Source organism: Microtus pennsylvanicus, chromosome 11 (genome assembly GCF_037038515.1).
Source record: "Microtus pennsylvanicus isolate mMicPen1 chromosome 11, mMicPen1.hap1, whole genome shotgun sequence".
Classification (NCBI taxonomy): domain Eukaryota; kingdom Metazoa; phylum Chordata; class Mammalia; order Rodentia; family Cricetidae; genus Microtus; species Microtus pennsylvanicus.
In genome coordinates, this window is record NC_134589.1 from 2,686,327 (window position 1) to 2,697,500 (window position 11,174).

General features: G+C 50.9%; 1 protein-coding gene across 1 annotated transcript in view; it reads left to right on the top strand.

Moving 5' to 3' along the window:
• Window positions 1–11,174, top strand: part of LOC142859670 (E3 ubiquitin-protein ligase RNF213-like) — a 91,777-nt gene that overhangs the window by 35,985 nt on the left and 44,618 nt on the right. Inside the window, exons 28-33 of the mRNA XM_075989905.1 lie at window positions 864–1,995; window positions 2,588–2,781; window positions 2,925–3,080; window positions 5,470–9,066; window positions 10,649–10,785; window positions 11,153–11,174. The exon at window positions 11,153–11,174 is cut by the window's right edge and continues 74 nt beyond it. Coding sequence (XP_075846020.1) covers window positions 864–1,995; window positions 2,588–2,781; window positions 2,925–3,080; window positions 5,470–9,066; window positions 10,649–10,785; window positions 11,153–11,174 — 5,238 coding nt within the window. The remainder of the gene's footprint in view (window positions 1–863; window positions 1,996–2,587; window positions 2,782–2,924; window positions 3,081–5,469; window positions 9,067–10,648; window positions 10,786–11,152) is intronic.

The window sequence follows — 11,174 nt, forward strand, 5'->3', positions numbered from 1 at the left end:
GGTGACCGCCCGACAGTTCTAGAAAGAAACTATCGGGGCTGGAGAGATGGCTCAGCGATTAAGAGCACTGACTGCTCTTCCAGAGGTCCTGAGTTCAATTCCCAGCAACCACATAGTGGCTCATAACCTCTCTGTAATGAGATCTGGCCTTCTGGCCTGCAGGCAGGGTACTGTATACATAAATAAATAAATCTTTAAAAAAAAAAGAAAGAAAGAAACCATCAGTTTGCTTCCTGTATGAACTGGCAACTCTGTTGTGCGGCTGTTGATTTGGAGGGATCTTGAGTTTGAGGCCGGCCTGGGAACATGAGACCCTGCTTTTACACACATAGTCACGACACACACACACGCATACAAGTGTGCACAGTCCATACATTAACATCCTTTTCTTTGCTTGGACATGGTGGCACACACCTTTAATCCCAGTGCTCAGGAGGCAGAGATGGGGATAGGGCCAATCTGGTTCCATAGGGAACTCAAGGACAATCAGAGCTAAATAGTGAGAGTTGCCTCAAAAAAATAAAAAAATTAAAAAATAAAAAAAAGAGAAAGAAAGGGAGGCCTCTTATTCAGCTGACCATGTAACTATGGAAGGAAGAGCTGTGTGTGATGGATATTAGGAAGATTTTTGTGAAAATTGTGCTCCAGTGAGACAGTGACCTGAGTCTAAGATCTTGGACTTGTAAAAGCAGCAGGTTTTGTAGGTTAGTGTGTGGGTAGGTGTGTGTAGGTTAGTGTTTTGATGGGTGTGTGTAGGTTAGTGTGTGGGTGTGTATGTTAGTATGTGGGCAGGTGTGTGTAGATGAGTGTGTCTTCCCTGCAGCCCTGTGCTATGCCTTGACCTCATGGCTCCCTTCCCCCAGGTCTTCAGCAGCATGCAGAGGCTTGTGCATGCCTTCATAAACCTGCACTGCGCGGGAAACATGCTGTTCAGGTCTTGGACTGCTGAGGTCTACTGCTGCCCCATGTCGGACATCTCTATCCGCATGGACTTTGGCTTGAAGCTGGTGAGCCAGTTGGCAGAGAGTGGTGATGTCATCGAGCTCCTGGGAGCCCTCTGCAGGCAAATGGAGGACTTCCTAGACAACTGGAAAATAGTAGTTGCCCAGAAGAGAGCCAAACACTTTTACCTCAACTTCTACACAGCTGAGCAGCTGGTCTACCTGAGCAGCGAGCTCAGGAAACGCAGACCCAGCAAAGCTGCCCTCATGATGCTGTCTGTCATCAAAGGCGAATGCACCGTCCATGACATCTTAGAAGCCACCAGATCCTGTGAAAGCGATGTTGCCAGACACTGCCTGAGGCAGCTACCTTCTGAGTCCAGCTTAATGGGCAAGCTTCGGGTTATCATGGAGCAATCTACAGAGTGCATGAGTGCCTTCCTGCCCAACTGTCTGGACCTGGATGCCCTGGGTAGATGCCTGGCTCAGCTGGCCACACTGCGTGACTGTCCTGTGGAGCGGCCACTCCCCAAAGGCCTGCAGGTTGGCCAGCCTAACCTGGTGTTGTGTGGCCACTCTGAGGTGTTGCTGGCCGCACTGGCCATCTATATGCAGGCCCCGGGGCAGCCTCTGCCCACCTTTGATGAGGTGTTGGTCTGCACCCCGGGGACCACAGTCGAGGAGGTGGAGCTATTCCTACGACGCTGCCTCACGCTGGGCTCCCAGGAGCACAAGCTCTACAGCTTGCTGTTCGCGGACCAGCTGAGCTATGAAGTGGGCTGCCGGGCCGAGGAGCTCTTCCAGAGCCTATGCGCACAGCGCCACCGTGAAGACTACCAGTTGGTGATGATCTGTGATGCTGCCCGGGAGCACTGCTACCTCCCCTCCACCTTCAGCCAGCACAAAGTCCCCCTGGTGCCCCAGGCCCCACTGCCGGACATCCAGGCCTACCTGGAGAACCATTATCAGGTCCCGAAGCAGACCCTGTCGGCAGCGGCTGTATTCAGAGACCGGATGTGTGTCGGGATCGTGACCTCTGAAAGAGCTGGTGTTGGTAATGAAAGAGCCTGGGGGTGGAGAGGGCCCCTCTACCAGACACTGCCCAATGACGCTTCCTTTTCCGGCAGGGACACTGAGATGAAGCCCTTCTTCAGGGGTCTGCTCCTCCTTAGCTGTAGACCAGTTTCCCTTCTCGCCTAGTTGTGAAAACTGGCAATTCCTGAGAGCCCATTCCCTCTGCTCAGGAGCCTTTCTGCAGTTTTACTTCCTCTGCAAACCCCTGTCCCCTTACGTCCAAGTCGGTTGTGGTTGAGCAGAAACTCTGATCGTCCTTTGGCCGCTATCTCTTCCTTCATCCCGTCCACTATTCGCTGAACCACACTGTCCTGCTGGGAGAGTTTGTTCCTCCACGCTCTTGCTCTTGCCTTCACTGACTTAGGTGCACCAGCAGTAGTCAGGACAAGGCAAAGTTGATCAATGGCGGTAGACAGGGAAACCGGAGACTGTAAGGACATGAAGCCAGTTGGCAGCAATGGTGCATTGAATGCGTTTTGAGTTAAACAGAGAGTAGCTTCCACAACATCTCCATATTGTCTTCCTCTCTGTCTGTAGACTTGGGGTCTGATTTGCGCATGTTCCCCTTGCAGGAAAGTCACTCTACGTGAACAGATTGCACAGAAACCTGAAAATAAAACTAAAGGACAAAAAGGCCCCCCTGAAAACTATTCGCTTGACGGACCCTCACGTGGACGAGAGCCGGGTCCTGAGCTCCCTCCTGCCGTTCCTGGAGAAGGACTCTCAGAAGAAGCCTATGATAGTCCACATTGATGTCAGCACTTCAGTAAGTTCTGACATCACCTGCCAGTGACTGACACGGGCGGGAGACATGGTTCCCATATCCTGACTGCCTCCTCTCTCCACACACAGTCCTGATCTACATTATCCTGTCAAGGCTACACACTCACAGTCCTGTGTCTCCTGCAGGTCCAGACTGGGATTCCTGTCTTTCTTTTCAAACTCCTCATTCTGCAGTACCTAATGGATACAAGCGGGAAAATGTGGCTTCGGAACCCGTGCCATTTATATGTGGTTGAAATCTCACAAGAGCCCTCAGCACAGCCAAAGAGATCTTCTAAACTGGTGAGTACCAGAAAAACAAACGCAAAGGTTTGCTGTGGTGATGCACAACTCATCCTGGTTTGTTTCTTGTCAACTTGATACAAGCTTGAGTTATCTGAGAAGGGAGAACCACAGTTGAGAAAATCCCCCAATTTTGAAATTTTTTTAAATTTTTTTTATTGATATTTATTGAGCTCTACATTTTTCTCTCCTCCCCTCAATGCCTCTCTCTTCCCCCTTTCAATCCTCCCCCAAGGTCCCCAAGCTCCCAATTTACTCAGGAGATCGTGTCTTTTCTACTTTCTCCTTCCCATATAGATTAGATCTATGTGAGTCTCTCTTAGTGTCCTCATTGTTGTCTAAGTTCTCTGGGATTGTTGTTTGTAGGCTGGCTTTCCTTGCTTTATGTTTAAAAACCACCTTTGGGTGATTACATGTGATAATTGTCTTTCTGTGTCTGGGTTACCTCACTCAAAATAATGTTTTCTAGCTCTATCCATTTTCCTGCAAAATTCAAGATTTCGTTATTTATTTCTGCTGTGTAGTACTCCATTGTACATTTTCCTTATCCATTCTTCAGCTGAGGGGCATTTAGGTTGTTTCCAGGTTCTGGATATGACGAACAATGCTGCTATGAACATAGCTGAGCACATGTCCTTGTGGCAAGATTGAGCATCCTTTGGATATATACCCAAAAGTGGTATTGCTGGGTCTAGAAGAAGGTTGTTTCCTAATTTTCTGAGAAATCGCCACACTGACATCCAAAGGGGTTGTACCAGCTTGCATTCCCACCAGCAATGCAGAAGTGTTCCCTTTACCCCACAACCTCTCCAGCATAAGTTGTCATCAGTGTTTTTGATCTTGGCCATTCTTACAGGTGTAAGCTGGAATTTCAGAGTTGTTTTGACTTGCATTTCTCTGATGACTAAGGATGTTGAGCATTTCCTTAAGTGTCTTTCAGTCATTTTAGATTCACGTGTTGAGAGTTCTATGCTTAGGTATGTACCCCCACTTTTTTTTTTACTGGGTTATTTGTTCTTTTGATGACCAATTTCTTGAGTTCTTTGTATATTGTGGAGAACAGCCGTGTGACCGATTTGGACTTGGTGAGGATCTTTTCCCATTTTGTAGGCTGCCATTTTGTCTTATCAACCGTGTCCTTTGCTTTACAGAAGCTTCTCAGTTTCAGGAGGTCCTATTTATTATTTGTTTCTCTCAGTGTCTGTGCTATTGGTGTTATATTTAGGAAGTGGTCATCGGCGAGGGCAGGGCATTTTCTTAATGATTGATGTAGCTGGGCCCAGTCCGTGAGGGAGTGGGGAGAGACCCACCTTAGGCCTGTGGTTCTGGATGACACAAGGAGACAGGCTGAGCAAACCCTGGAGAACAAACCAGTAGGCAGTGTCCTCCCTAGCTGCTGCTTCAGTTCCTGCCTCCATCTTCCTGTCTGAGTTCCTGCTCTCACTTTCCTCTGTAATGGAGAGAGCTGGAAGATGAAATAAGCCCTTTGCTGACCAAGTAGCGTTAGGTCAAGGGGTTTTATATTAGCAATATAAATTCTAATTAGGCCTAACGTTGGTACCAGGTTCGTGACACATTGCTGTGACAGGCCCGCCCATGTGCTCTGGAGAAAATTATGGTGACATGTGAACTCGAGTCACTGAGTGCTCAGAGCTCAGTAGACTATTTTCTGGGAGCTTGTAAGAATAGCATGCAGAGAGTAACACAGACAGTAGAGACCTGACTTGTGCCGTGTAGAGGGAAGCAAAGACGCATCAGGGATGTCTGCGTGATGTCTTGATGTAAGCAGCTGTGGTTCTGGTCAAAAGGGACTGAAGAACTGTTAGAAAATGCTTCCTTGGTAACGATGTGTCTCTAATCCTGTTCTCTAAACAGCAGCAGGCAAAAGATGCCAGCCTGTGGAGACAGGGGAAATGGTTAAATCCCATGTAGACGTGTAGAGGTAAACACAAAGGGACTTTTTGTTGTGGTGGTTGTTTTTGTTTGTTTGTTTTTTTATGTGCATTGGTGTTTTGCCATGGGTGTCAGGTCCCCTGGAACTGAAGTTATAGACAGTTGTGAGCTGCCAACTCGGTGCTGGGAATTGAACCTGGATCCTCTTGAAGAGCAGTGAGTGCTCCTAACATCTGACCCATCTCTCCCACCCCAACACAAAGGCAGTCTTGTGTGTGTGTGTGTATGAGTGTGTGTGTGTGTTTTGATACAGGGTTTCTCTGTAGCTTTGGAGCCTGTCATGGAACTAGCTCTTGTAGACCAGGTTGACCTCAAACTCACAGAGATCTGACTGCCTCTGCATCCTGAGTGCTGGAATTAAAGGCGTGCACCACCACTGCCCGGTCACAAAGGCAGTTTTTAACAAATTTGATGACAGTGTGTTTCCTCTTTGCAGAGTGCACGTGCAGCTTTGTCCAGGTTTCTTGACATCTTCCCCAAAGTTACCTGCCGTCCTCCCAAGGAAGTGATTGCCATGGAACTGACTCCCAAAAGGAGCCACAGGGAACCAGGAATGGACCCAGGGGAGTTCAGCAGTGAAGCTTTCCAAAGACCTTACCAGTATTTAAAACGGTTCCATCAAAACCAGAACCTGGACACATTTCAGTACAAAGAAGGCTCCGTGGAAGGCTCCCCTGAGGAGTGCCTGCAGCACTTCCTGATTTACTGTGGCGTGGTCAACCCTTCCTGGGCAGAGCTCCGGAACTTCGCTTGGTTTCTGAACTGTCAGCTCAAGGACTGTGAGGCTTCTGTCTTCTGCAACTCGGCTTTTACTGGAGACACACTCAGGGGCTTCAAGAACTTCGTGGTAACCTTCATGATCTTAATGGCGAGAGATTTTGCCACTCCGACTCTCCACACTTCAGACCAAAGCCCCGGTAACCACATGGTCACCATGGATGGAGTTGCTGAAGAAGACCTAGCTCCCTTCTCTCTTCGAAAGAGATGGGAGTCAGAGCCCCATCCCTATGTTTTCTTCAATGGTGACCGCATGACCATGACATTCATAGGTTTTCACTTGCAGCCCAACAACAATGGCTATGTTGATGCCATCAATCCCTCAAATGGGAAGGTCATCAAGAAGGATGTCATGACAGAAGAATTGTTTGATGGGCTGGAGCTTCAGAGAGTGCCCTTCAATATCAACTTTGACAACCTGCCCAGACATGAGAAGCTTGAAAGACTCTGCCTGGCCCTGGGGATTGAGTGGCCCATTGACCCTGATGAAACATACGAACTCACAACAGACAATATGCTTAAGATCCTGGCCATTGAGATGCGGTTTCGGTGTGGGATCCCAGTTATCATCATGGGAGAGACAGGCTGTGGGAAAACCAGGCTCATCAAATTCCTTAGTGACCTCAAGCGTGGTGCTGTTGAGGCAGAAACTCTGAAGTTGGTGAAGGTCCATGGAGGGACAACTCCATCCATGATCTACTCCAAGGTCAAGGATGCTGAGCGCATAGCCTTCTTCAATAAAGTCCAACACGAGCTGGACACCATCTTGTTCTTTGACGAAGCCAACACAACGGAAGCTGTGAGCTGTATCAAAGAGGTCCTGTGTGACAGAGCAGTGGACGGTAAGCGCCTAAAGGCGGACTCTGGCCTGCATGTCATTGCTGCTTGCAACCCTTACCGGAAGCACTCCCAGGAGATGATCCTCCGCCTGGAGTCAGCAGGTTTGGGATACAAGGTGAGTGCAGAGGAGACTGCAGAGAGGCTGGGCTCCATCCCGCTGCGGCAGCTGGTCTACCGCGTCCACGCTCTGCCTCCAAGCCTCATTCCTCTGGTATGGGACTTTGGACAGCTGAATGACTATGCTGAAAATCTCTACATCCGGCAGATCGTGCAGAGAGTGGACTTTATCACGGAAGACCACACTTCTGTGATTGTGGATGTACTCTCCGCCTCTCAGCAGTACATGAGGAAGAGGGAGAATGAATGTGGTTTCGTCAGCCTCCGGGATGTGGAGCGCTGTATCAAAGTTTTCAGATGGTTTCATGACCACAGCGAGATGCTCTTAAACAAGCTCCCTGACTTTCTCCACGAAGCCAGTGACAACAAACACACCTCTGAGAGAGATCCTGTTCTGTGGTCCCTGGTAATGGCCATTGGGGTGTGTTACCATGCCTCTTTAGAAGAGAAAGCAACCTACCGCAGAGCCATTGGCAGGTGCTTTCCAGAACCATACAATAACAGCAAGGTCATTCTTGATGAGATCACACTTGTACAAGATCTTTTTCTGAAGGGGGCACCCATTAGGAAAAACATAGCCAGGAACTTGGCTTTGAAGGAGAATGTCTTCATGATGGTAATCTGCATAGAGCTTAAGATCCCCCTCTTCCTGGTGGGGAAGCCCGGCAGCTCCAAATCCCTTGCCAAGATCATTGTAGCGGACGCCATGCAAGGGCAGTCTGCCGTCTCCGATCTCTTCCGCCGCCTGAAACAGGTCCACCTGGTGTCGTTCCAGTGCAGCCCCCACTCCACCCCCCAAGGGATCATCGGCACCTTCAGACAGTGCGCTCGCTTCCAGCAGGGCAAGGACCTACAGCAGTATGTCTCTGTGGTGGTGCTGGATGAGGTCGGACTGGCAGAAGACTCACCCAGAATGCCTCTGAAGACGCTGCACCCCCTGCTGGAAGATGGGTGCATTGACGATGATCCTGCCCCCTACAAAAAAGTGGGCTTTGTTGGCATTTCCAACTGGGCTCTGGATCCTGCCAAGATGAACCGGGGCATTTTTGTGTCACGAGGCAGTCCCAGTGAGAAAGAGCTCATCGAGAGCGCGGAGGGCATCTGCTCTTCGGACAGGCTGGTTCAGGACAGAATCCGAGGGTATTTCGCACCCTTTGCCAAGGCCTATGAAACAGTGTGTCAGACCCAGGACAAGGAATTCTTTGGGCTTCGTGACTATTACAGCCTCATCAAGATGGTCTTCGCCAAAGCCAAAGCTTCCACTCGGGGGCTTTCCCCACAAGACATCGCTCATGCTGTCCTCCGGAACTTCAGTGGGAAGGACAACATCCAGGCACTGGACATCTTTACAGCCAGTCTTCCCGGGGCCAGGTACAAGGAAGACGTCAGCACTGTGGAACTGATCAAGCAGAACATTGACAGCGGTCTGCAGGCGTCCAGCAGGGGGCTGGATGGGGCCGAGTCCCGTTACTTGCTGGTGCTGACCAGGAACTATGTGGCCCTGCAGATCCTGCAGCAGACGCTCTTTGGTGAGGGCCAGCAACCGGAGATCATCTTTGGCTCCAGCTTTCCCCAGGACCAGGAATACACCCAGATCTGCAGGAATATCAACCGGGTAAAGATCTGCATGGAGACGGGAAAGATGGTGGTGCTGCTGAACCTGCAGAACCTGTACGAGAGCCTGTATGATGCTCTCAACCAGTACTATGTCTACCTTGGGGGCCAGAAGTACGTGGACCTTGGCCTGGGTACGCATCGAGTCAAATGTCGAGTCCACACTGACTTCCGCCTCATCGTTATTGAGGAGAAAGATGTGGTGTACCAACAGTTCCCTGTGCCCCTCATCAACCGGCTGGAGAAGCACTACCTGGACATCAACACCGTGCTGGAGGGGTGGCAGAAGGGCATTGTGCGTGAGCTGCAACAGTGGGCCTGTGATTTTGCAGATGTGAAAGCAGACCAGCTCAATGCCAGGCACAAATACAGTCCTGCAGACGCGTTCATCGGCTACCACTCTGATGCCTGTGCCTCTGTGGTGCTGCAGGCCGTGGAGAGGCAGGGCCCCAGGGACGTGACTGAGGAGCTGTACCGCAAGGTGTCTGAAGAGGCCAAGCTCATCCTGCTGGATTGTGCCACACCAGATGCTGTGGTCCGGCTGCGTGGTTCCACACTGGGCTCATTCACTGCGGAGCGGCTGTCGCGGGACTATTACTCCAAGCAACAACACAACTCCTTCGCAGACTTCCTCCAGGCCCACCTGCGCATGGCCCATCTGGAGGGCCAGGCTGTCTTCACAGAGGTGACCATCTTTGCATAGCCTAAAACTCTGCTAATCCAAGGGTCCTAGACTCCTAGGGTCAGGAACTAAACCCAGATTTATACAAAACTGCAGGGTGACTTATAGGTAGTATGGGTATGCTGACCCTGGGCTCCCCATTATGTTCTGAGCACAGTGGGTAAGTTCAGTGTCCCTGGCCTCACACTGTTCTCTTGTAGGTCAGTGTGTGTGGAGCTTAGAAAGGCGGTGTTCAACAGGGTCAGCACCACAGGAAGCCTGCTGTGCACGCGATGGGAGGACAGATGGGGCTTTCTTTAAGAGGCACCCCTAGGGCTGGCTGGGCACATGCAAGGACGAAGGGACTGAGACTGAAAACCGCTGGGAGAATTCACTGGTAGAGCTTGAGGCTCCAAGCTGTGAGTTTTGTGTCCTAAGGTTGAGATGATCAGAAAGCTCCTTCAGGGGTCCTCAGTGGCTCTGCTAAGGAACTCGATCCTTCCTGCCAAGAGCAACACTGCAGGTGAATGTCGAGAAGGGCTGTGGCAATGGGACAACAGTGAGGCAGAGACCATCATGGAAGCAGCTCAGTTAAAAGCTTCAGGATCAGGATAGTCCCTGCACTCAGGAGGCAGAAGCAGGCAGATCTCTGATTTTCAGGCCATCCTGGCCTACTAATGTGTTTAAGGACAGCCAGGGGCACACAGAGAACCCTTGTCATGAAAAACAAACAAGCAAACAAATGAAGAAATGGTTGGGTGGTTGGAGAGAATGTTCAATGGTGAGGAGCACTGGGTTCTCTTCCAAAGGACCTGGGTTCAATTCCCAGAACCCACATGGCAGCTCACAACCAGCTGTCACTCTAGTTCCAGGGGATTCAGTACCTCCTTCTGACCCCTGCAGCGACCAGACATACAAGGGGTGCACAGAAATACATGCAAGGAAAATACCCATGCACAAGGAGAGACAGACAGACAGACAGACAATGGTTGGGTACAGACCACAGGCTAATTACTGACTTCATGGATGGGCAGTGGGCATGGGCATCTGCTGACAGGGCACACCCAGAGCCCTCCTCACCCTCCTCACTTCCGCAGGCTTTGATTAGCAACACAGGAAGTTTAGGAAGGAGCATCAGGTTTGGATGTGAGGGAATCAGAAGCTCACGGATCAGGCAAGGACATGAGAACTGGGGGCTCAAGTGTCAGCACAGCCTAAGGGATATTTGAGTTTGCGGTGTGGGCGTGGCCTACTGAGAACTGCCCCGACAGGAGGAAGAGGCCAGAGGCTAACACCATTGGACTGCAGGATGTCTGTCCTGTGTAGGAAGTGACATTTGTGCTGGGTCCTAAAGAAATCTGAGACTCTCCCAGAAGGGTCCAAACAGGAAGGAGACCAAGCACTTGTCAGGGCACTTCTCTCGGGTGCTGTGAACCCTGTTGCTCCTCTTACCTCACCTGTCTTGTCTCTGGAGAGTCTCTGGGCTTGTGTTCCTCCTGGAAACACATATGCCCACCATGGTGGGGTTCACACTCACGTGTCTGGGCTCTAACAGCAGACGGCCTCCCCTTTGGCTTCTGGCCAACAGTTCGCCCCCTCTTTGCAGATCACGACCTTCTCCAGACTGCTGACCAGTACGGACTGTCAAGACTTGGAGTCTGAGCTGAGAGGACTGGCCTCAAGGCCTGCGGTCCTGTCCCTGCAGCAGTTCGACACTGAATACTCCTTCCTTAAGGAAGTCCGGTGAGGTGCCCTGCTAGCTCCACTCTCAGGGACCCAGCCTGGCCTGGTGCCATGGCGGGGCTGTAGTAACTGGCACTGGCCAGTGAACTGAGGGTGGGGGCTTCAGTCTGCAGGGTCATGCCTAGGACTCCCGCTCGGCCTCTCTGTCTCTACTACTCTAGTCCTCACACAGAGCTTCCCAGCCTGGTCCTCTGTCTCCCAGGAAGCCTTGCTGGCCATTTGGAATTCTGCTGAGTCATCTGCTTACCTCCCCAAGGCATCTCTGCCTGCTTTGTCTGTGTGGCCCTGGCCTCACCCTCCATCAGGGAATTCCTTTATCCATTTTCTGGGACAGGGAACTCACCTGATAATTCCCTTTCTCCTCCAGCTCTTGCTTAATGAACCCAGCC